A 26914-nucleotide genomic window follows, 5' to 3' on the forward strand; every position below is an offset into this window, starting at 1 on the left:
GAATAAATTTGAATATTTTTCTCTGCAAATGGCAACTAATAGTAGGCCAACTGTCAATTTTAAAATCATGAATTTTGCCAACAACTGGTTTCAAAGGGCAAAGACTCCATATGGAATTGGGTGAGAAGTCAGCTATAATCTTCTAGGACCACCAGCAAAGCAGATCACATAGCTATTCAGGAACCTTACATGTTTCCCCCCCAGCCAGTCCCCATCCCTGCATAAACAACTATGATCAAAGCTTAAAGTAAATCCAGTCCTATGATCACTTTCTTGCTGGCATACTCCATAGACCCATAACAGAGTAATAGCCATAATTGAGATTACATTTAACAGTAGGAAATAATTGGTCCAGTATCAGTAGATAACCACTTTAAACTTGCAAATCAAAAAGATTTGATTCTTCATTCCACATTCTGGATGGAAACAAATTATTGTATTTGCAATTCAAGTACGGGCAGCATTTGTGTTACAGCTATTCGCCCTTACAGAAGTCACAAAACGCTGCCCAGATATTTGAGACATGGAATAAAATTCTCTCTTACAGAACTTATGTGGAAAAGAAAACAAACAAATCAACACAAAACTTTCCTGAACTCCTGTTTCTTGACAAGTGCACAGTTTACTCAACCTTGCATTATGAAAAATCACAACACACAAAACACCTCTCCCCTTTATGCGGGTCACCTGTATGAGTGTGTTCTGTTGTAGCTAAGCTTCTTCCTATAGAGATAACTATAATTTACAATTGTATTCTAAGAAATCACAATGAAAATTAAGGCATAGAACTCATCTCAGCATAAATTCCACCCAGCAGGATTACAAATACTAACCTTCTGCAGACATTTTAGCAAGTTCAGGAACTTCAACATAAAAATTCTTTCGAAATGGCTCATATTTTATTTTGCCATGATCTACAGGTTCCAACAGCTTCCTCTGTTTTGTCTGATATCCTGTAAGTGCAGTCTGAAGGTCAACTTCCTCCTCTTCTGAAGAATACTGCTCAATTTAAAAAAAAAATCAAATTCGTACACAACTAGAAGAGTTTCAGTTTATCTTTTAAAAAAGTTATATAGTAAAAATTCAAGTTGCTAATAGGAAATTTAAGCGTTAATGGTAATTTTTCTTGTTACCTCCATTGCATCTTGGTCATTCTCCATTAACTCTCCTTTCTTTTTCTCCATTTCAGAATGTGGCTTTTTGGTTGTTACCACAGTCATGACTTTCATTACTGTTGCACCTGACTTCTGGTACCAAAACAAAAGTAAATAATTACAAGCCCAACACACAAATGCTACTCAGAAAAACTATGGAAAGTTGTTTACCATAAAAGTGTATATTCAACACAAATCTTATGAGTTGAAACATTAACCTGCAATTTCCTCCCTTTTGCAAAACACATGTAATAAATATATTATCAAAATGTTAGTATTAATAACTATATTACATTTTTTTCATTATGTTTGAAAGATGGCATCATTCAAGAGCTCCTTTTTCACAGAAGATTTTTGGTTGTTTGTAAAATGGAATTATACCTTCTAGAATAAGAAACTCAACATGGTAAATGTGGAATTTAAGTTCAATTAAGTTAATCTGGAATTTAACAGAAAAAAATTCCTGAAAAAATAGACAACAAAAATATACAACTGCAGTGTTGCAGTCTCCACATTCAAAAGCAATACACCACTAGTCAAGTTGTTCCATAACATTTACAGCACCCTGCAAAATGAAAATTGCTCAGGAATGGCCAGCATAAGCAATGACCCCACCCACTCTGTTCATTCTCTGTTTGCTCTCCCGCCCATCAGGCAAAAGATACAAAAGCGTAAAAGCACATAGGACCAGGCTCAAGGACTGCTTCTATCCCATTGTTTTAAGACTCATGAATGGTTCCAAGGATGATAAGATGGACTCTTGACCTCACAATCAAACTTGTTATAACCTTGCATGTTACTATCTATCTGCACCACATTTTCTCTTTAACTGTAATACTTTAACTTGTGAGTTAATTGTTTTATCCCTGCTACCTCAATGCACTGTTATATTGAACTGTTCTGCATGAAAGGTATGAAAGACTGGTTTTTCACTGTACCTCCGTACATGTGACAATAAAACCTAAAACCAATTTTGCACTTGCAGATGAGTGTAATTTCAACAAAACTTAAAAAGTTCAAACCACCCAAGACAAAACAGCCCAACTGATTGAGAACCAGTCCACTACTCTATGCATTCATTCCATTCAATAGGGCTACAAAGTATACAGTTTGTAAATTCATCAGTTGCAAAGATTTCATTTTAAATTCATCTTAAGCCAGCATTTATCATCTATCTCATATTGCCCTTGAGAAAGTGATGGTGAGCCACTTCCTTGAATTATCACAGTGTTTCTGTTAAGATACTCCCACAGTGATGCTGGAAAGCACAGGGCTTGAGACTCAGTGATGATGTAGAACCGGTGACATGTTTTCAAGTCAAACAGTGTGCAGCCTGGAGCACAATCTGCCCTGACTGTAGTCCCTTGAAGGAACTTTCCAACTATTAGAGCTCTCCCACCCAGATGTCCAAGGGCAGAACTCTACCAGTTGCAGGTTCCTTCCCAAGTTATGCATGCCTTTTTAGAAAATATGACTGCTCCTTCTTCATCACTGGGTCTAAATCCTGGATCTCTCTCACCAAAAGTATTGAGAGAAGACACTAATCAGAAGGATGACAACATTTCACATTAAGTGGTTTTACCACCAGCTCTCAAGAGCAGTTGGAGATGAGTAATATAGACCAGACTTGTCAGAAACACTTGCATCTTGAACAGAGAAAGACATTCTGTACAAAGATTGGGACCAGGTTTCATGTGGAGTTCCAGATCCAGAGAAGATCCAGCTACACAAACAAGTTCCTACACACATCATTTATCAAAAAACAACAGTTTTCAGTTGGTATTCTAAGAAAATATCCACTAATTGCAAAGGAATATAAAAAACATTAAGTACTCTACAGAGAGAAAAAGTAATAAAAGATATACCTTCTCACTTCCTCCTTTTACACTGCCCATGTTAAATTTTTTCACTTCCTCCTTTATATCTTCCATGTAAGCATCTAAAGGGTCCAATTCTTCATTGTCATTATCTCCTTCTTCTTCTTTCCTTTCACCTTCAATGATTTCATCTTCATCATCTGTTTAAATAAATAGTGAAATTTGACATCCAAGTACAATGAAGAGACAATGGCAAAAGCATTAAAATCCATGGAAAATAGACACACTCTGGTATCTGGATTCAAATCAAGCCCATGGCAAACAGAATGAAAGTTGTCTTTCAGTTTATAGGATGGCATTTTACACAGCCATCCACAATTACATTCATACCGTATACAGTCGGCCCTCCTTATCAGCGAGTTCTGCATGCGCGAATTCAACCAACTGCAAATCGAGAAAACCCAGAAGTGCTCTTCCAGCACTTGTTGTTTGAGCATGTACAGACTTTTTTTCTCTTGTCATTATTCCCTAAAAAGTGCAGTATAACAACTATTTTACATAGCATTTACATTGTATTAGGTATTATAAGTAATCTAGAGATGATTTAAAGTCTATGGGTGGATGTGCGTAGGTTATCCTGGATCGGGATTGAAAAAAAACTGGAAGTTCTCTTACTAAGTAAGTCGGAACAGGTACATCCGGTATTATTTAGCACCAGTTAGTCAAACGTTTGTCTTAGAATATAGGGTCTACTTTATTTTTCTATGCATATAAAACACTTAAGAAACATATGTTTCAGCGCCGTGCTCAGGAACAGAAGTTCCCGAGTTCGATCCAGTGACAGATCGCTCCCGAGCGCACTCTCCATCCGTGCCGGGTTGATGTGGAGGATCAAAGACCCAAAACCCCAAAACCCAATAATTAAACCACTGCGTTGCTTAGTAATAATTGTAGCTTTCATCGGGGAAGGACCTTTCTCACTTTATCCTTTAAAATTGTTCCGATCATTGACCGACTGTAACCTAACGCTTTTCCAATGACTGATGGCGTTTCACCTCTTTCCGATTGCTTTATTATTTCCACTTTATTTTCAATCATGATCGTGATTACTTTCGTGAACAGAAACACTGTGGATTCAGAGCTCCACCGCCGGGTCCTAATGTCCACGGCATTGAGACAGGTTGAATAAGGGACTTGAGCATCTGCGTTTTTTGGTATCCGCGAGGGGTCCTGGAACCAATCCCTCGCAGGTAAGGAGGGCCGACTATTCCAATTAAGCAAAGTTCTTTTTTTCAAACTTAATTCTAAGGCTATAGCTTTGAGTTCTAGACTCACAGTAGAGTACAGCACAGAAACAGGTCCTTCAGCCCAACTAGTCCATGCCAAAACCATTTAAACTGCCTATCCCCATCAACCTGGACCATAGCTCTTTGTAACCCTACTATCCAGGTAGACCACAAGATATTGGAGCAGAAATAGGCCATTGAGCCCATTGAGTCTGCTCCAGCATTTCATCATGGCTTATCCCGGATCCCATTCAACCACAATCTCACCAGATCCCTTGATGCCCTGAACAATCAGGAATCTATCAACTTCTGATTTAAATATACCCACAGACTTGGCCTCCACCGCAGTCTGTGGCAGAACATTCCACAGATTCACCATTTTTTGGCTAAAAAAAAAATTCCGCCTTACTTCTGTTCCAAAAGGTTGCCTTGCAATTTTGAAGCTGTGTCCTCTAGTTCTGGATATGCCCACCAGAGGAAACATCCTCTCCAAATCCATCTTATGTAGTCCTTTCAACATTTGGTAGGTTTCAATAAGATCCCCCTGCATTCTTAAATTCTAGTGAGAACAGGCCTAAAGCTGCCAAACGCTCCTCATATGTTAACTCCTTCATTACCAGAATCATCCTTGTGAACCTCCTCTGGACTCTCTCCAATGACAATACATCCTTTCTGAGATAATGAGACCAAAACTGTTGACAATACTCCGATTGCGATGTGTCTTATAAAGCTTCAGCACCATCTTTTTATTTTTTATATTCTATTCTCTTTGAAATAAATGCCAACATTGTATTTGCCTTCTTTAACACAGATTAACCTTCCAGAAATCTTGCATGAGGATTCCCAGGTCCCTTTGCACCTCTGATGTTTGAATTTTCTCCCCATTTAGATAATAGTGTGCACTATTGCTCCTTTTACCAACACTGTATTCCATCTGCCACTTTTTTGCCCATCCTTCCAATTTGTTTAAGTCCTGCTACAATCGCATTGCTTCCTCAGCACTACCTACCCCTCCATCTATCACCTGCAAACTTTGCCACAAAGCCATCAATTCCACTACCTAAATCATTGACAAACAATGTGAAAAGTGGTGGTCCCAATACTGACCCCCAAGGAACACCACTAGTCACTGGCAGCCAGCCAGAAAGGCCCCCTTTGTTCCCACTCACTGCCTCCTGCCTGTCAGCCATTCCTCTATCCATGCTAGTATATCTCCAGTACACCATAGGATTTTAACTTGTTAAGCAGCCTCATATGAGGCACCTTATCAAATGCCTTCTGAAAATCTAAGTAATTGACATTGACTGCCTCTTCTTTGTCCACCCTGCTTGTTACTTCCTCGAAGAATTCTAACAGATTTTTCAGGCAAGATTCCCCTTCACAGAAACCATGCTGACTTTGACTTATTTTGTCGTTAGTTTTCACGTACCCTGAAACCTCATCCTTAATAATGGATTCCAAAACTTTCTCAACCACTAAGGTTAGGCAAACTGGACTATAATTTCCTCTCTTTTGTCTTCCTCCCTTCTTAAAGAGCGGAGTGACATTAGCAATTTTCCCATCCTCCAAGAGCATGCCAGAATCAAGTGCTTCTTGAAAGATCATGACCAATGCAACCTCTTTCAGGACTGGGATGTAGTCCATCTGGTCCACCTTAAGACCTTTCCTTTATAATAGCAATGGCATTCACTGCTGCTCTCTGGCACTCATGGACCTCTGGCATACAGCTAGTGTCCTCTACAGTAAGGACTGAAGCAAAGTACTTAGTAAATTTATCTGCCATTTCTTTGTCCTCCACTACTACCTCACCAACATCATTTTCCAGTGGTCCAATATCAACTTTCACCTCCTTTTTATTCTTCATGTAACTGAAAAACTTTTAGTATCCTGCTTTATATTATTAGCTAGTTTACCCTCACATTTCATATTTTCCCTTCTTATAGCTTTTTTTAGTTGCCTTTAGTTGGATTTTAAAAACTTCCCAATCATCCAACTTCCCACTCACTTTTGCTACCTTGTATGCCCTTTTTTTGGCTTTTATGCAGTCCTTAACTTCTCTTGTCAGCCACAGTTGCCTAGCCCTGCCACTTGAGTACAACTTCTGTGGGACATATCTATCTCTGCACCTTGTGAACTATTCCCAGAAACTTCAGCTGCCTCTGTTCTGGCATCTTCCCCGCCAGTAACTCCCTCCAATCCACCTGGGCAATCTCCTCTCTCATGCCTCTGTAATTCCCTTTATTCCATTGCAATAGTGATACATGTGGCATATGCTTCTCCTCAAATTGCACTATGAATTTAGTCATATTATGATCATTGCCTCCTAAGGGTTTCTTTACATTAAATTCCCCAATAAAATCTGGGTTATTATACAACACCCAATCTAAGATAGCCATCTCGTAGGCATTCAACAAATTCCCCCCTTGCGATCTGACACCAACCTGATTTTCCTCGTCTCCTTGCATATTGAAGTCCCCCATTACAATTGTGTCATCACCCTTATTACATGCCCTTTCCAGCTCCCTTTGCAATCTCAACCCCACATCTTGGTGACTATTTGGAGGCCTATATACGATTCCCATAATGGTGTTTTTACCCTTGCAGTTTCTTAACTCCACTCACAAAGATTCGACATTCTCTGATCCTCTGATTAAAGATGCAATTCCAGGTCTTACCGATAGAGCCACACCACCGCTTATGCCTTCCTGCCTGTCCTTTCAGTACAAAGTATATCCCAACTATAACCTTCTTTCAGCCATGACTCAGTAACGCCCACAACGTCATACTGATCAATCTCTAATTACACCACAAGTTTGCCCACCTTATTCTAAATGCTATGCGCATTTAAATACAGCACCTTCAGTCCTGCATTCTCCATCCTTTTGAATTTTGCTTCTGTAGTACAACTTAACACTTTGCTCTGTCAGCAATTGTACACAATCATTGGCTTGTCTTTCCTTATATTCATATAACATTATCTGGGTGCCAGGGTCAGGGATGTCTCTGATCGTGTGCACAGCATTCTGAAGTGGGAGGGTGATCAGCCAGAAGTCATGGTACACATCGGTACCAATGACGTAGGAAGAAAGAGTGAGGAGGTCCTGAACAGTGAGTATAGAGAACTTGGTAGGAAGGTAAAAAGCAAGACCTCGAGGGTGGTAATCTCAGGATTGCTACCTGTGCCACGTGCCAGTGAGGGTAAGAATAGGATACTCTGGCGGATGAACACGTGGCTGAGGAACTGGTGTAGGGGCAGGGTTTCAGATTTCAGGATCATTGGAACCTCTTCTGGGGCAGGTGGAACCTGTACAAGAGATGGGTTACACCTGAACTACAAGGGGACCAATATCCTTGCAGGGAGGTTTGTTAGTGCTATTGGGGAAGGTTTAAACTAGATTTGCAGGGGGATGGGAACCAGAGTACCAGAGCAGAGAGTGGAGTGGGGGTGAAAATAAATGATGTTAAAAGTTCATGCACAGTCACAAATAGAAGGGTTGTGTGTGGTGGTAATAATCTTCTGAGGTGTCTATTTCAATACAAGGAGTATTGTGGGGAAGGCTGACGAGCTGAGGGAGTGGATTGACACATGGAATTACAACATTATAGCCATTAGTGAAACTTGGCTACAGGAGGGGCAGGACTGGCAGCTTAATGCCCCAGGGTTCCGATGTTTCAGATGTGATAGAGGCAGAGGAATGAAGGGGGAGGGGGTGGCATTACTAGTCAGGGAAAATGTTACAGCAGTGCTCAGGCAGGACAGATTAGAGGGCTTGTCTACCAAGGCCACATGGGTGGAGCTGAGAAACAGGAAAGATATGACCACGTTAATGGGGTTGTATTATAGACCACCTAATAGTCAACGAGAATTGGAGGAGCAAATCTGCAGAGAGATAGCAGAACTGCAGGAAACAACGCTGTGATAGTAGGGGATTTTAATTTTACACATATTGATTGGGATTCCCATACTGTTAAAGGTCTAGACAGGTTAGAGTTTGTAAAATGTGCTCAGGAAAGTTTTCTAAACAATATATAGAGAGGATGCAATATTAGATCTATTAGGAAACCAGTTAGGACAGGTGACGGAAGTGTGTGTAGAGGAACACTTTGGTTCCAGTGATCATAACACCATTAGTTTCAACTTGATCATGGATAAAGATAGATCTGGTCCTCGGGTTGAGGTTCTAAACTGGAAAAAGGCCAAATTTGAAGAAATGAGAAAGGATCTAAAAAGCAAGGATTGGGACAGGTTGTTCTTTGGCAAAGGATGTGATTAGTAAGGGAGGCCTTCAAAGGAGAAATTTTGAGAGTGCAGAGTTTGTATGTTCCTGTCAGGATTAAAGGCAAAGTGAATAAGAATAAGGAACCTTGATTCTCAAGGTATATTGCAACTCTGATAAAGAAGGAGAGAGAGATGTATGACATGTATACGAAACAGGGAGCAATAAGGTGCTTGAGGAGTATAAAAGAGCAAAAAAAAATACTTAAGAAAGAAATCAGGAGGGCTAAAGGAAGACATGAGGTTGCTTTCGCAGTCAAGGTGAAGGATAATCCAAAGAGCTTCTACAGGTATATTAAGAGCAAAAGGATAGTAAGGGATAAAATTGGTCCTCTTGAAGATCAGAGTGGTCGGCTATGTATGGAACCAAAAGAAATGGGGGAGATCTTAAATGGGTTTTTTACGTCTGTATTTACTAAGGAAACTGGCATGGAGTCTATGGAAATACGACAAACAAGTAGTGAGGTCATGGAACCTATACAGATTGAAGAGGAGGAGGTGCTTGCTATCTTGAGGCAAATCAGAGTAGATAAATCCCCAGGACCTGACAGGGTATTCCCTCGGACCTTGAAGGAGACTAGTGTTGAAATTGCAGGGACCCTGGCAGGTATATTTAAAATGTCAGTATCTACAGGGGAGGTGTCAGAGGATTGGAGGATAGCTTATGTTGTTCTGTTGTTTAAAAAGGGCTCTAAAAGTAATCCAGGAAATTATAGGCCGGTAAGTTTGACTTTGGTAGTAGGTAAATTATTGGAAGGAGTACTAAGAGATAGGATCTACAAGTATTTGGATAGACAGGGACTTATTAGGGGTAGTCAACATGGCTTTGTGCATGGTAGATTAACAAAGGTCAACAAGGTCATGTTTTTCGAGGAGGTTATCAGGAAAGTGGATGAAGGGAAGGCAGTGGATATTGTCTACATGGACTTCAGTAAGGCCTTTGACAAGGTCCTGCATGGGAGGTTAGTTAGGAAGATTCAGTCGCTAGGTATACATGGAGCGGTAGTAAATTGGATTAGACATTGGCTCAATTGAAGAAGCCAGAGAGTGGTAGTGGAGGACTGCTTCTCTAAGTGGAGGCCTGTGACTAGTGGTGTGCCACAGGGATCAGTGCTGGGTCCATTGCTATTAGTCATCTGTATCAATGATCTGGATGATAATGTGGTAAAATTGGATCAGCATATTTGCTGATGATACAAAGATTGGAGGTGTAGTGGACAGTGAGGAAAGTTTTCAAAGCTTGCAGAAGGATTTGGACCAGCTGGAAAAATGGACTGAAAAATGGCAGATGGAGTTTAATACAGACAAGTGTGAGGTATTGCACTTTGGAAGGACAAACCAAGGTAGAATATACAAGGTAAATGGTAGGGCACTGAGGAGCGCAGTAGAACAGAGGGATCTAGGAATAAAGATACAAAATTCCCTAAAAGTGACGTGACAGGTAGACAGGGTTGTAAAGAGAGCTTTTGGTACATTGGCCTTTATAAATCAAAGTATTGAGTATAAGAGTTGGAATGTTATGGTGAGGTTGTATAAGGCATTGATGAGGCCGAATTTGGAGTATTGTGTGCAGTTTTGGTCACCAAATTACAGGAAGGATACTAATAAGGTTGAAAGAGTGCAGAGAAGGTTTAAAAGGATGTTGCCGAGACTTGAGAAACTGAGTTACAGAGAAAGGTTGAATAGGTGAGGACTTTATTCCCTGCAGCGTAGAAGAATGAGGGGAGATTTGATAGATATATAAAATTATGATGGGTATAGATAGAGTGAATGCAAGCAGGCTTTTTCCACTGAGGCTAGGGGAGAAAAAAACCAGAGGACATGGGTTAAGGGTGAAGGGGGAAAAGTTTAAAGGGAACATTGGGGGGGCTTCTTCACACAGAGAGTGGTGGGAGTGTGGAATGAGCTGCCAGATGAAGTGGTAAATGCGGGCTCACTTTTAACATTTAAGAAAAACTTGGACAGGTACATGGATGAGAGGTGTATGGAAAGATATGGTCCAGGTGCAGGTCATTGGGACTAGGCAGAAAAATGGTTCGGCACAGCCAAGAAGGGCCAAAAGGCCTGTTTCTGTGTTGTAATGTTCTATGGCTCTATCTACTTGTAAACCAAACTTAACAAAACTTTGCTTAAAAGTTGAAATTGAGCATTTGCCTATCAATACCCCTCATAATTTTGTATACCTGTATCAAATCAAGTCTATAGAAGTATTGCAAAGTGTCATCAACATCAAGGACCCTGTACAGATTACAGAGGAGGAGCTGTCTGCTACCCTGAGGCAAATCAGGGTGGATAATTTGTCAGGGCCTGACAAGGTGCTTCCTCAGACACTGTGGGAAATTGCTAAAGCCCTAGCAGAGATATTTAAAACATCCTTAGCAACAGGAGAGTTACCACAGGATTGGAGGACAGCCAATGCTCATCCAATGTTTAGAGAAAAAGACTCTAAACATAAACCAGGAAATTATAGGCGAATGAGTCTGACATCAGTTGTTGATAAGTTACTGGAAGGTATTGTAAGGGACCGGATATAGAAGTATGTGGATAGACATGGACTGATTAAGGATCATCAGCATGGCTTCGTGCATGATAGGTCATGTCTATGAAAGCTTTTGGCACATTAGCCTTCATAAATCAATGTATTGAGCACAGGAGATGGGATGTTATGTTGAAACTGTATAAAACGGTGGAGAGGCCTAATCTGGAGTATTGTGTGCAGTTTTGGTCACCTACCTACATATAGACAGGGTGAACGCAAGCGTGCTTTTTCCACTGTGGATGGGTGGGACTACAACCAGAGGTCATGACATAAGGGTGAAAGGTGAGAAGTTTACGAGGAACATTAGGGGAAAACTTCTTCACTCAGATGGTTGAGAGAGTGTGGAATGAGCTGCCAACACAAGTGGTGCATGCGAGCTCAATTTCAACATTTAAGTTTAGATAGGTACATGATAGCAGGGATATGGAGGGCTATGGTCCTGGTGCAGGTCAATGGGATTAGGCAATTTAAATGATTTTGGCATGGACTAGATAGGTCAAAGGGCCTCTTTCTGTGCTGTACTTCTCTATGACTCCTCTCAATCTTCTACATTCTAAGGAAAAAAGTCCTAACCTATTCAATCTTTCCTTATAACTCAGGTCTTCCAGACCTGGCAACATCATCTTAATTTTTATCTGTATTCTTTCAACCTTATTTACTTAGGTAACCACTGGTTGGTATACTCATCCTAAAATGCCCTTATGTGATGGCGATGAGCTACCTTCTTCACCCACCACATTATACATGGTTAAGTTTATCCAATGTTTTACAAGATCATTTGTTCCTGAAGTTCTGTCCCACACAGACAAAGAGATGTCAAAGTATTTCCAAGTTAGGAAGGTGAGTGACTAGGAGAGGAGAATAAAGATGACAGTATTCCCATTGACATCCTTGCCTTTGAGGTTGCGAATTTTGATAATGCATTTGTAATGGGTAGGCTACCACAATAGTATACCAATGATGCTGAGGATAACTGTTCTACCAGGTGGAGGGATGACAAGCAGGTGGGTTACTTTGTCTTGGGTAGCAGTGAGCTTCCTGAGTATTATTGGAGCAGTAAGAGGGGGTCAAACTCTATCACATTCTTAGCCAGTACCTTATAGATGGTAAAGGGCTTCAGATGGGTAGGAGTGACTCACCACAGTATCACCAGACTTTAACCTGATTAAGAATCTGCAATATTTCTGAAATTGGACTATTTCCAATATATTCTCTTCCCCTTCTGTTTTATCCACATGCCCAAACTAATCTTGAATTTTGATTAAGTGCCTGTCCCAAACAACAAGGAAAGAAATTCAAGATAGCATGTTAATATCTATCCTCTTAAACAGACACAAAATTCTCAAGCACTAGTTTATCAAAAAGACAAAAAAGGGTCTTTTCGCAGTATCCAGGTACAACATATGTACCTAAACGAACATTGCCAAAACAGTAAATATATCCTTCCACAACTATCTTACTAAATCAGAATGACCCAGTGATCAAACAGTTAATGACTGTGGGATTATCTTCAGCATAAATTCACATGAAGCATACATGTTCATTAAGGATTTTACCATCATCATCCTCAAGGCTCCATTTTTTGCCCTGTTTCATCTCTTCGAGTTCTCTCTTTATTTCACCAATGTTTTCTACAACCTTTTTACGTTGTTCTTCTCTCCATTTTTCAACACGTTCTTTCCGTTTTCTCATTTCTTCTTCTAATTTGCTCTGTTCAAAATTCTAGGAAAATAATAATAGATTTTATATTTAAATATCATCATTTGGAAATTTCTATGCTGTAGTAAATTATATCATCAGGCCTCTATTTATTTAGTACATTGCTACACAAATGCCACACAGACATTTGTGAATTCATAAAGTTGTTACATTTTCAAGAATAAATTACATTGAGTTATTGGCATCATACCTGTGTATATAATCACAATATTCACCATGCATTATGTACTTATGATTCATGATTGTGCAAATTATTGCTACAATGTTCTGTTACATAGGAGAGTTTTAAACTACAAGGCAAAGGCTGAGGATAGGAGGCCAGCTACACGAGATTGAGAAGAAAAAGTCTGTGAATTTCTGGAATTTCTACCCCAAAGGCTACTTAATATATAATAACTATATTAAAGTATGAAGGAGATTGATTTTAGGACTTCAGAGGAAATCAGCAATTATAGGAATTGGCCGTGAAAGTGGATCTGAGGTCAAACAACAAAGCAACAATCTTATTTACTAGCAGTGCATTAATAACTTGCTCCTTTTGGTATGTCCCAAGTTCTGTGAAAACAAGATTCCAGCAGCAGAGCACCACTGAAGACAATTGTTTTGCAGAACTAATATCTCTGCAACTAATGAGTTGCAGGAAACTGAGTAAATGATGCAGGCTGGCAAAAAAAAAAAGATGCATGGGTCATGACGCTTTCCACAGATGCTATCTAACTCCCACTTATTTCACATTTCTATTACCTGGAATATTGCACTTTGATATGGAAAATTTCTGGTGATTTGACTACAGTAAACACCCAATAAACAGCATAATCTGATATATAAAGGAAAAATGCTGGAAGTCTCCAGCAGCTAGACAGCATCCATGGAGTTAACATTACCTTTCATCAGAAATATCACTACTGAGACGTCACTGATCTGAACTGTTAAGTCTGTTCGCATTCCCACAGATACCGCCTGATCTGTCATTAGCAGCATTCTCCATTTTTATTTCAGATTTATAACCCTTACAATTTTTTGATTATCATCAACTTCTTTACTACATCTACCTTTGGTGGATTACCTTGTGCAAACCTGTAACCGGGTTTCTCAACACTACTACTGTGACTACATTCTGCAGGTACCTGAATTGGGTGCTCCAGGGTCACAAAATGTTACCTCTAAATGATATGTTATTTATTTCTAAATTCACTTACACTGACATCTTTGTCATCGTCTTTCTCCTCCTTTTTCTTTTCTTTAGCAGCCTCATTGGTAGCTTCTACACGGTCTTTGGATTTTGACCTGGAAAATACATAAAATCAAAAACTTCAAGACACATTAGCGCGCCTGACGCAAGTTCATCATCCTGAAATGTTAATTTGTATGGATACTGTCTGAACAAATGAGATTTTCCCCCTCCGTTTACAGTTCAGATTTCCAAGTACTGTTTTGTTTAAATGTTTTCACCATATCCACCTTCAGACAGATTTGCAGAAACAGGAATCCTGGCTGATAACCATACATAACAACCTCTGCCATCAATCAGATAAGTTCAGGTCTACCACAATAAATGTAAATAAGTACAAAGGATAGTTTTACATCATCTAAACCAGTTGCTGTATATTAAGTTAAAAAAAAAGATCAACAATATTTTACCATGAACTAATTTTTAATCATTTTATAGTAGACAGGGCAGGACCATATATAACAAGAATGTACCTACTGGCATGAAAATGGTACTACATATAGCCGAGTCAGAAAAACATTCCTTTCTCAAACCTGGCACATGCACGATAAGACCAAATGTTTCCTGCTGTCCAAAATTCCAAAATAAAGGTATCAGTGAAGCAATTGGGTTACTTAATTCCCATTGGGTCAAAGTTCTGTAACTTCTCTACCAGGATTCTCTACTATGAACTACAGTGATGAGGTACTCTCTGAGGAGGAAAGCATTGAAATTATTATGTTGTGATTTTGTGAGAGTTGCACAAGTTGAAAAAGGTAAAGAGAAGAGATGTTGGAAATCTCAGTATACTTAACATTTCAAGTTTAGTCTTAATGTGCAGTCAATAGATATAAATGCACATTTTACTAGATTTAGAACATGTCAAAAGAGGAGACATATCTCCTTGACCTAGTGCTACATTTGGAAAAGTAGTACTTACTTATCATCTTCATTTGCATAGGAGAGGTATAAGTTACTGCTGAGTGTCTTAAAAACTTGTATTTGAATGGGAAGTTAGGGAGAAAATGTCCACCCTGAGTTGAGTAGGAACTTTAATCATAATTATAGAACATTACAGGCTCTTCAGCCCTCAATGTTATGCCGACCATGTAACGTACTCTAGAAACTGCCTAGAATTTCCCTACCGCATAGCCCTCCATTTTTCTAAGCTCCATGTACCTATCTAAGAGTCTCTTAAAAGACCCTATTGTGTCCACCTCTACCACCGTCGCCAGCAGTGCATTCCACGCACACATCTCTCTTTGTGTGGAAAAATTTACCCCTGACGTCCCCTCTGCACCTTAAAACTATGCCCCTTCATGTTAGCCATTTCAGCCCTGGGGAAAAGCCTCTGGCTATCTACACGATCAATGCCTCTCATCAACTTATACACCTCTATCAGGTCACTTCTCATCCTCCGTCGCTACAAGGAGAAAAGACCAATGTCACTCAACCTATTCTCATTAGGCACACATTACATAGTCATTCTGCACAAAGAACAGACCCACTAGTCTCCAGGTCTGTGATAATCATTGAGAACCCATCTATATTAATTCCTTTTAGCAGCACTTGGTCCATAGTTTTGTACATATTCACCAATCAAATGTTGATTTAGATTTGTATATATTATGAGAGGATCTGCCTCCATCACCCATTCAGGTGGTGCATTTCAGTTTCCAAAAACATGAGTGAAAAAGCTCTTAACAGCTATCCAATCCTCTTATACCTTACTCAGATCCATGCCCTCTAGTTTTAGATACTTCTGCCATGGAGAAAAGTCTTTTTCTAAATATCGTATCTATAACCTTTATAATTCTATATACCACTAACATGTGACTCCTCCCTTACCTCCTCCACTGCAAAGAAAATAAACCCAGCCTACCCAGTCTTTCCTCATAACTTGCACATCAACAAGTCTCCTCTGCACTCTAGTGCAATCATGTCTCTCCCTTGGAATAGCAAAAAGAATTGCACACGGTACTTCAGTTATAGCATAACCAACATGTTATAAAGTTATGCTATAACTTCTGTTCTTATATTCTATGCCTAGCTATTAAACAATGGTCCCCTTTTTCTACATTATCTATTGGTGCTGTCATCTTCCAGGATTCTTAGACTTTTACATTAAGGCGCATTTAAATGATAGGTTCAAGTCCTTACCATTCACTGTATTAGTCATAACTTTATCTGCTCTCCCAAGGAGCACTACAACATGCTTATCAAGATTAAATCCCATTGGTCTTTACTTTTCCGATCTTAATGATCGTTTAATACACAAATGGACCTTACAACTACACGCTTCATTTTTGAAAATACTATTGATCTTTGTGTCATCTTCAAACTTACTGATCATGTCTCCTACATGATATCTATCATATCTAAATTGCTAATGTGCAATAACATACACTACTGTTTACAGGCCTTCAATCACTAAACGAGATTCAACCATCACTCTGCTTCCTGTTACAAAACAAATTTTGAATTGAATTTGCACTGGATTCTGTGAGTGCTAACTCTGGGGATCAGTCTCCAATGTGGGCTCTTGCCTTACTGAAGTCTATGCCCACTACATCAATCACACTGCCCGCATCCATTGCTTCCATGACAAATTTAATCAAATGAGACAGATAGGATTTACTTCTAACAAAACCATTTCATCTTTGTTTAATTTTTGTCATTCTAAGTACAGATGAATCTGTCCCCTCAAAAAATTCTCTAATAACTATCCCTACCACAGACATTAGTTTCACAGGCCTGTACTTATCATTCTTGAATAAAGGAAGTACACTTGCTGTTCTCCTGTCTGATCCCTAACTGTAGCTCATAGAGATTTAAGTTTTTAATCAACTCCACTCACCTCCTCCAGATCACTTAAACATATTATGCCAATCTTTTTGAGAGATTTGTAGAACCACCTTTGATGCAGTCCTAGCCAGTCCCACTTTCCAACTTTTCCCCCCTTACATTGATGACTGCTTCCTGTACTTCTTCAGTCCTTGAAAAATTCATTGGTTTTGCAACCAACTTCCAACCTGGTCTCACCTTCGCTTGGGCCATCTGATTCTTCCCTGCCCTACCTGCATCTGTCTCCCTCTCAGGGGAGAGGCTAGCCACCAATATTCACTTGTACCCACACATAAAGCCGAAGGAACTCGGCATCAATAGATGGAAACGAACAGTCAATGTTTTGGAACAAGACCCTCCATCGATGCTGCCTGATCTGCTGTTCCTCCAGCAATTTTTGTGTTGATCTAGTTTCCCATTGTCTTCAGTCTCTTGCGTCAACATTCACTTCTAGTTCACAGGCACTATGATTATTTCTTTCCAACCTGCTTCCTGCCCCATTTTCACTTTCTTGTACCTGCCACATGCTTCCTTGTTATTTTTGTACCCAGCACTCAACATCTTTTGACATCCAAGGGCTCCTTGGATTTCGTGTTCACGTCATTCACCCTTATGGGAACATGCTGGCCCAAAACTCATGTAATATAGATCTAGCGTGCCTACAAGAAGACTCCTTTCTACCAACACCATGTACTGACTCAAACTGTCCTGGTTCATTATAAAAATTCCACCACGCTACATCTTTTCCATGAAAATAATCACAGCTAATATTGGAGCAATTGAAATACTTACCAACTATAATCCTGTTAGTTTTATATTTGTCTGTGAATTGCCTAGAGTTGCCTACCTTTTAACAGTTATGAGGCCTAATTTATACAGCCACCAAAGTGATCAAACCCCATCCCAACCATTTGTTCACAAGTTCTAACCATATGGCCTATTTTATAGAACATCTTCTCTCATTACCAACGTAACGGGTTCTTTATTCTGTAATGCCACCTTCTCTTTTGCACTCTGCCCCAACACATGAAGATTCTATACCCTGGAATATTGAGCTACTAGCCCTGCTCTTTAATCAATTATGTTTCTGAGACACAAAAGATATCATCTTTTCATGTGCTGATCACTGCTCCAGGTTCTGCCTTACTAGTCAGATTCATTGCATTAAAAAAGATCCAATGCTGCCTTATATTTGGTGTCTGCTTGCCTGCTGTATTGTCTTAGGTTTAGAACATACAACAGTACAGTACAATTACAGGCTCTTCCGTCCACAATGTTGTAAACCAATGGCTAACTAATCTCTTCTGCCTACACAATGTCCATATCCTTCCATTTTCCTCACATTCATGTGCCTACCTAAACATCTCTTAAAAGTCTCTGATGTTTCTGTCTCTATCACCACTCCAGGCAGCCCATTCCAGGCACCCAGAACTGTGTTAAAAACTTGTCCCTCGCATCTCCTTTGAACTCTCACCTTAAATACATGCCCACTGGAATTAGACAGTTCGACCCTTGGAAAGAGATCTATGCCTCTTAATCTTATAAACCTCTATCGGATCTCCTCCCAGACTCCCCCGTTGCAGAGAAAACAAACCAAGTTTTTTCAACCACAGGCTCATCTAATCCAGGAAACATCCTGGTAAACTTCATCTGCACCCTCTCCAAAGCCTCGATATCCTTCCTGTAATGGGGTAACCAGAACTGCATGCGGTACTCTAGATGCAGCCTAACTAGAGTTTTATAAAGCTGCAACATAACTTTCTCACTTTTGAACTCAGTGCCTTGACTATTAAAAGCAAGTATGTCCAATGTCTTCTTAACCACCCTAAACACCTGAGTAGCCACTTTCAGGGAGTTATAAACTTGGAATGCAAGACCTCCCTGCTTATCAATACTGTTAAGGATCTTTCCATTTCTCTGACCATATCTACAACTGATCTATATCCTGGTATATTCTTTGCCAGTCTTCTACATTATCCACACCACCACCAATCTTCATATCATCTGCAAACATACTACTCACCCATCTACATTTTCATCCAGGTCATTTATAGACCTGACAAACAGCAGAGGTCCCAGTACAGATCCTTGCGGAACACCACTAATCACAGACCTCCAGCTAGAATAAGACCCTTTGACCACCACCCTGCTTCTATTTTTCATATTTAATTGCACCTCCCCAACAACTATTCCATTATCCTGCCAGATGAATTTGAAAGCTTCTCAATATTAAAGATGCCAAATGATAGTAAGAATATGCTGTTAGAATAGCAGGAAACATAATGCCAGTTGTGGACAACAAAATATAATACTGGCTTTAAAAAATGGGAGTAATGAAATATTTGTTCATAGAAGAGATACAATCCACTAAGCTTCTATAATGACAGTAAAGAACACGATGAAAGGGAACGGAAGCAAAACCAACCGTGCTGTTTTCAGTGGAGTTTGCTGATGAAATGACAAACAACACTATTGGTAATACAACATACACTGTCCAGTTATTCGAGACCAGCACTTGTAAGAATGGAAGAATAAATGATGTCCAAAGTCAACCGGTTATGAAGCAATTGGTCCGGTTATTGAATTTACAGTACTGTTCTTTCAGGTTAATAATGGTCAAAATCTTTTAAAAGGTTCAGGAGTTAATCTCAGGTCAAGGAGAACAATCCCTCTGTATTCAGCTCTACTAATTACTTCTACTAAAGCATTCATCTGATCTTGAATTTCTTTTTCATTTGATACTCAGAAGTAATGAATTACACATATCATCTGTAATACCTTCTTTCCTTGCTCTTACTGCGACTCCGAGAGCGTGGCTGAGAGTGTGACCTACGACTTCTACCCCTGCTCAACGACCTCCGTTTTTCTCGACTGCGAGATCTTCTTCTCTCTCGACTGCGAGATCGCCTACGATGGAAGTGTTTACATTTCAATGATTGTGAAAACAAGTTATAGTTAATTTGCATACAAATCTTCAGTTAGTTTTCTCTCAGATATTTATCTTTATATTAAGAATTGAAAATGTGAAAATATTTAAACTCATCTTGTATAGTTAAATCCAAATGTAAGGAAACAAATTTGGTATTCCTAGTCTCAAATGTCTTCACATCAAGCAGTATATTAACTATACCCATTTCATGCAAGTCTGTTAATAAGTAATTTTTTCTGACCTTTGCAACCAACTAATTGCACAAAATAAGACATTATACTGTAAATTAACATATTGCATTGAGTTAAGAGCAACAGAAACTTAAATATAACACAGAAATAATTCACATTTATGTCATTTGCATTCCTGGTATCTCCTAATGCAATTGTCAAGAAACAAATGATTGTTCTGGCATATTGAGCAATTTGCACTTAGCAAAATTTCACGAACAGCAATACTATAAATTGTCAAATTATCTATTCTTAGTGTAAGGTGAATAATAAATGCTATCCTACACACTATGTCAAATTCCCCTTATATATTTGGAAAATAGCCTTGGGACCCATCACATTTATAAGAGGGCGGACAGGACTTTGGACCTTATCTGAGAGATAGTGCTTCCAATAACAAAAGATTGCCTTAATATGGAGAGAAGACTGGCTGATTGGTAGGAGGCAAAGAGTGGGAATTAAGAGAGCCTTTTACTGTTGGCTGCCAGTGACTACTGATGTTCCACAGGGGGTCGGCATTGGGATTTTTTTTTTTTTTTTTTTTTTTTTTTTTTACACACATTATATGTCAATGATTTGGATGACCAAATTGATGGCTTTGTAATCACATTTGCTGACAATTATGAAGATAGGGGAAGAGGTAAGTAGTGTTGGGGAAGCTGGGAGTCTGCAGAAGGACTTAAACAGATTGGGAGAATGGGCAAAGAAGTGGCAAACGGAATATAATGTATGGAAGTGTATGGGCATGCATTTTGAAAGAAGGAATGAAGGCGTAGACTATTTTCTAAACAGTGAGAAAATTCAAATATCAGAGGTGCAAAGGGACTTGAGTGCCCTTGTGCAGGGTTCCCTAAAGGTTAACTTGCAGGTTAAGTCAGTGATAATAAAGATAAATGCAATGTTGGCATTCATTTCATGTGGATAAAAGCAAGAATGTCATGCTGAGGCTTTACAAGTCATTGGTCAGGACGCATTTGGAGTAATATAAGCAATTTTGGGCTCCATATCTAAGAAAGAATGTGCTGGTACTGGAGAGGGTCCGGAAAGTTTCACAAGAATGATCCCAAGACCAAAAAGATTAAAACACAAGGAGCATTTCATGGTTCTGAGCCTGTACTAAATGGAGTTTAGAAGAATGAGGGGGAATCTCATTGAAACCTTCTGACTATTAACATGGTTATTAACATGGAGAAATTGTTTCCAATAGTGGGAGAGTCTAGGACCACAGGGAACGCCCTCAGAATAGCAGGAAGTCCATTTAGAACAGAGGCAATTAGGATTTTTTTTTAAAGCTACGGAGCGTTTAATCTATCAAATTCATTGCCACAGATGGCTGTGGATGCCAAGTCATAGGGTATCTTTAAAGTAGAGGATGATAAGTTCTAGATTAGAAAGTCTTGATGAAGGGTTTTGGCCCCAAATGTTGCATGTACTCTTTCCCATATATGCTGCCTGGCCTGCGAGTTCCTCCAGCATTTTGTGTGCATTGTCTAGATTAGAAAGGGTGTGAAAGGTTATGGGGAGAAGGCAGGAGAATCCGTTTAAGAGCGAAAATAAATCTGCCATGATCAAATAGCTGTAGAGGCTCAATGTGAAGCAAATAGCATAATTTTGCTCCTAGGTCTTATGGTCTCTTCAAGACTCAGGAGTGGAAATGGAATTCATAGTTTTCTGACTCAGGCAAGAATGCTACTGAGCCAGGATCAGCAGCTAAAAGTTTGATTAAGGTTAAGTTTAAATTACCATCTACTCACTTTGACATGACCAATGACATTCTGCATCTCTGTGGTGTTCTGTGTAAGATAAACAATTGGAAAGAAAGCGGAAAATAAAACAGTCAAAACTAAATTATATTCAGCTGTACATTTTGCAGTGGATATAAAATGGTTAAAATTTCTGGTTTCTTTAGTCCTGCTGCTATTTTCACTACAGATTAGGGACAACAACCACATTTTTTCTCACAGAACAGTTCTAACAAGTTCTGTACAATGGTACAGATTCCTTAGGTTGTGAAATTTTGCTATTTATACGAAACAAATTCCACAGCAAATGGGGAAGAAAAATCAAGAAGGTCAGTTACCAAGCACTGTTCATGCCACAGGAACATTGGTGTTATTCAGGCTGCCCAGTCAAAGCTTAGTCTGAAATGGGAGAAATCTACTGCAAGAAAATCACGCACGAATACCCATACTGTAAAGTCACATGCATTAAATCCAATTGTAGTCATTATTAATGATAGTCTGTCATAACGCACAATAAATAGATTATAATTGGGGAGCATAGTTTTGGTTCATTTTATACAACTAGATTAATTGAAGGGCAATGCATAATACTCAACAAAATATGCTATTAAGAGATAATGAAAAACCTAAATCCATGCAAATTATAGTAAATATCAAAATAAATATAATGAATGTTTGAGGGCATGTTGATATAGGGAAAGGATGCTGATCAAAGTTCCCTGCAAATGCTCAAATTAGTCTATAATCAAATCTAATACTATCATAAGCTACCAGAACACACTCGGAATATTCATTATATTCTGATTGAAGGCCGCCATTCTCAAATACGCTTCTATAAGTGTTAGTCATCACTCTGGTGCAAAGAGAATTAATCTAATAATTCAAGAATTAACAGCATTGTCAGAATCATTATATGGGTCATTAATAGGATAAAATCAGCATATTCTTCTTACCCATTAGAAAATCTGCAAATTCACTAATCTTTGCAGTATTTTCTTGTATATTTTAAGATATAAATGCTTCATATAACTATATAGTTTTCATAATTTATAGCAATGAATTATGATTAAAACAAATTAAAGGATGCTTTCAGCAGAACAAAAGTTCTACCATATTACTTAAACAGTAGCAATATGTGCACACATCTCATCTTATCATTAATGTTTAACTCTGATTTAATAGCAATGAATTAAAGTCAATATGACAATTCAAAACAATACAGAAAAAATATTATCTAAAGCAATTCCTCACTTGCTGGAAAAATAGTCAATAAATTAATTATTCTACAGATATAACAGTAAGAAATTTGATTAATGATACACAATTTAATAATTATTTACAAAGTCTGGATGGTTTCATTATAAAGAATATCAACACTGCTACCCAATGAGTGTACACAACTATAAATATTAAAGCTGTTATTGTTCAAAATATCACCTAATAAGCAGTCTTCATCTGAACTTCTGGGACTAAAATGTATAGCCTGGAGATTAATTAAAAGATAGGTGTGATATTTAAAACATAAAAATCCAAAATAGCAACCGATGGAAGTTGGAATCTGTGGCAACTGAAAAGATATAAATGGTTACAGTTTATTTTATAAATCCAAATCACAGTAAGGTTATTACTGAACTCACCGTCCATAACAGATTATGAAATATTGTCATCACAATCTTACTCTTCTAGTTTCAAACCAACTTAATACCTAGTCTTATGTCACAAAAGTAAACTTGCAAACACAATTTAGCCATAACACCACATTATTTATTATTATTACGATAAGCTGAAATACTTTTACTTCACAAAGGCTCAACATCCTCACCTAAGCCGCTTTCTTTCCCGTGACCTTGATCTTCGCCTGTCTCGACTACGAGAACGATCCCTCCTTCGATCACGGTCCCTGCTGCGTGAGCGACCTCTGGTATCCCCAAGCTTAGACCGCTTCTCAGCAGGCGAACGGCTCCTGGAGCGACTCGCAGAACGGCCTCGGGATGTAGATCGCTTCCGGTAATGCCTAGGAAATTATGTATGTTTCAGTTTCAGATGGTCACCTTGATTCATTTTCAAATCAGGCATCAAAAAGAACAGCATCAGCAGGTACATTTCAGACCCAAAACTCACAAACCTCTGCTACTTCTTCATTTTCTTTTTTAAAAGAGTGATCTGTGGTTCCAGATGCTCTCACAGGAGGAAACACCATATCCACATTCATCATATCAAGACACCTCAGGATTTTATATTTTTTCAATCAATTCATTCTCACTCTTCAACTCCACAGAATACAAGCCTAGCCAGTCCAATCTCTCCTATGACAATCCACCTACTCCACGTCTCCATCAAAACTGAAACCATTTCTTGATTTTCCTCTGTAGTCTTTATTCCATTCTTTAGACTGTGTAACTTACGCCCTTTTCCATTTTGCCATCTACTCCCAAAGTTACACATTTAACTGCAAACCTTGATCACCCTGTAGCCACATCTCTATTTGACTTATTCAATTTCACTTATCCCATTTACTTCTATATGGCCATTAATTGTTAAATCAAATCAGATCCAATCTGTTTCAGATGCTGCAGTTCTGATGACAGGTTATTAATTTGTAACATTAACAGTATTTCTTTCTCCACAGAAGCTGCAGAAACCTATGTTTACAAAGCATTTCTAGCATGTTGATTTATTTAATGTATATAATATCTATAGTGTTTTGTACTTCACTGTTCCAGCATTTCATTTCTTTGTTCATCTCTTATTTACACCTCCTGTAAAATAACAAGTTGGCTCTTCCTCAGCCAGAACCACCACCAATCAATTTTTTGAGCAAAACCCGTTTTCTCGGGCGGCGTAATTCAAATATCCTACAACATCAGCAGTGAGACCTTTACCAGGGAGTTACACAAGCAATACTAACAAAATGCTGGAGGAACTCAGCAGGTCAGGCAGCATCTATGGGAATGAATAGACAATTGACGTTTCAGGCTGAGACCCTTTTTCAGGACTCAGAAATTCATTTTGTTAACTGCACCCATTTTATTTTTATCAAACTTAAAATCGACAGGGTGGTGAAGCAATAGAATTCTCTCAAGTAGAAGGCATTGCAGTCTACATTACTTCAAGAAGGTGGGTATTTTACTTCATGTCAAAGGAATCAGAACAGAGAAGGCAAAAATAGATGAGTCTGAAGTGGATGATCAGCTATGATTGTGTTGCAGACTTGAAGCACCTACTCCTGAACTTCTATTTCTAAGGAAAATGTGTTTGCCTTTTAACTGATCCATTCTTATTAAAGGTTCCTGATCCAAAACATTAAATAGTTCTCTTCCCACTGATTGTCAGCTTTTTAGCCATTTGCTAGAGCTCACCTATCCAGAGCTGCATTATTTTTTTTCTCAAGTCAACGTATGGGACTGGCAATGCTGGAACCTGGAGCAACTCTGCCTGTCAGGCAGCATCTACTGGGGGGAAAAGGAACTGTTGATGTTTCTGGTTGAGACCCTGCATCAGGACTGCAAGTGGAGAATGAAGAAAGCCAGTATAAAGATGAGCGAGGGAATGACATGTTGAAAGATGATGGACAGATCGAGACAGGTAGAGAAGTGGAAGTCATACAAGTGCAAGACAGAGGTAGGTGGGGATAGCTGGAGATAGGTGGGGGGTAGGGGAGAGTGAAGGCAGAAACGGTTACTGGAAGATGATTAACAGGAACACAAAGGCCAAGTCCTGGAATCTGATAAATAAAGAAGGTGATAATAGCAACCATTAGGGGCAAAGTATGCAAAAAGCTCCAGATTTTGGAGAGTCCAGTAGATGAGAGGAAGATTAGATTTTTTTCAAGCTTGGCAAACCATGCATAGTAGAATAAAATCCTTCAAAATAATTTAATGTATGTACAGGCAAATAAATTAGAGTTTGTCCCGAAACAAGATAGAGAGATAGATACTTTATTGATCCTACAGAAAATTATAGTGTTACAGTAGCACTACAAGTGCACAACCATAAATATTAGAAGAGAAGTAGAGAGAATAAGACTGGTTACTGCAAATCTCATCTGACATCACTGCCTGGGCATTTAATCGGGTACAACAGGTACTTCCGAATTTCAACAGCAGCTACGTCAAAGGAAACCTTTTCAAATTACTTTTCCCATTGTCTCATTAGATTTCTCGACACATCTCGGAGAGGAAAATCACAACCCTCCTGGTCCACACGAGCCAGTCTGACACCAGATGTAGACTGTGCCGCACACGTCCTTCCCAGGCTCACCAAGGCAGGACGGCATCAGCTCGGTGGAGGGAGGCGGCTGGGGAAGGGTCCCAGCCACGCATCGCCAAAGTAAGCGGCTTGCGCCGGTGCTTCTCACGCGGCCTAAACCGGTAAGCACAGCTTTTAAACGGTACCGCCGACTTAGAACCGTCCGACAGCAGTTCCCCCGGCGCAGTCGCGACGCATCCCTCTGTACCTGGATTCCCTGCCCATTGCGGACAGCCGTCGCGACGAGCCCGCGGCCACAAAAGGAGCAGCTCCGCGCCTGCACAGCTGCTTCCAGCGTCCAAGATGCACGGCGGAAGCGAGGAAGTGGCGGGCGCCCGGCTCCAGGTGTGGCCGCCCTCTGTTGGCCGGAGGACGGAACGACGGTCCCGCAGCGAACTCTATCGAAGCAAGACTCACAACACGCGGGAGGAACTCAGCAGGTCGGGCAGCATCCGTGGAGACGATCAGTCAACGTTTCGGGCCGGAACCCTTCGTCAGGACTGTAGGGGGAAGGGGCAGAGGCCCTATAAAGAAGGTGGGGGGAGGGTGGGAAGGAGAAGGCTGGTAGGTTCCAGGTGAAAAACCAGTAAGGGGAAAGATAAAGGGGTGGGGGAAGGGAGGCAGGGAGGTGATAGGCAGGAAAGGTGAAGAAAGAATAGGGGAAAACACAATGAGTAGTAGGAGGCAGAACCATGAGGGAGGTGGTAGGCAGCTGGGGGATGTGGCAGAGTGACATAGGGATAGAGGAAAGGAGGGGGAGGGAATTACCGGAAATTGGAGAATTATATGCTCATACCAAGGGGCTGGAGACTACCTAGACAATATATGAGGTGTTGCTCCTCCAACCCATGCCTCATCATGGCAGTAGAGGAGGCCATGTATGGACATATCTGAATGGGAATGGGAAGCAGAGTTGGAGT

General features: G+C 39.7%; 1 protein-coding gene across 3 annotated transcripts in view; it reads right to left on the reverse strand.

Annotated features, from left to right (window-relative positions):
* ddx46 (DEAD (Asp-Glu-Ala-Asp) box polypeptide 46) overlaps positions 1–26307 on the reverse strand; it is a 59166-nt gene extending 32859 nt beyond the window's left edge. Inside the window, exons 1-9 of one of the 3 annotated variants that reach the window (XM_072263915.1) lie at positions 26203–26307; positions 23569–23760; positions 21759–21797; positions 19624–19752; positions 13991–14078; positions 12629–12794; positions 3020–3171; positions 1134–1244; positions 834–999 (exon numbers count right to left, since the gene is read on the reverse strand). In XM_072263915.1, coding sequence (XP_072120016.1) covers positions 834–999; positions 1134–1244; positions 3020–3171; positions 12629–12794; positions 13991–14078; positions 19624–19752; positions 21759–21797; positions 23569–23760; positions 26203–26219 — 1060 coding nt within the window. In that variant the 5' untranslated portion in view covers positions 26220–26307. Of the gene's footprint in view, positions 1–833; positions 1000–1133; positions 1248–3019; positions 3172–12628; positions 12795–13990; positions 14079–19623; positions 19753–21758; positions 21798–23568; positions 23761–26202 lie in introns of all 3 variants that reach the window. The other 2 variants (XM_072263914.1, XM_072263916.1) reach the window with 2 other exon arrangements.
* Between the last annotated feature and the right edge of the window lie 607 nt (positions 26308–26914).

Source organism: Mobula birostris, chromosome 7 (assembly GCF_030028105.1).
Source record: "Mobula birostris isolate sMobBir1 chromosome 7, sMobBir1.hap1, whole genome shotgun sequence".
NCBI lineage: Eukaryota > Metazoa > Chordata > Chondrichthyes > Myliobatiformes > Myliobatidae > Mobula > Mobula birostris.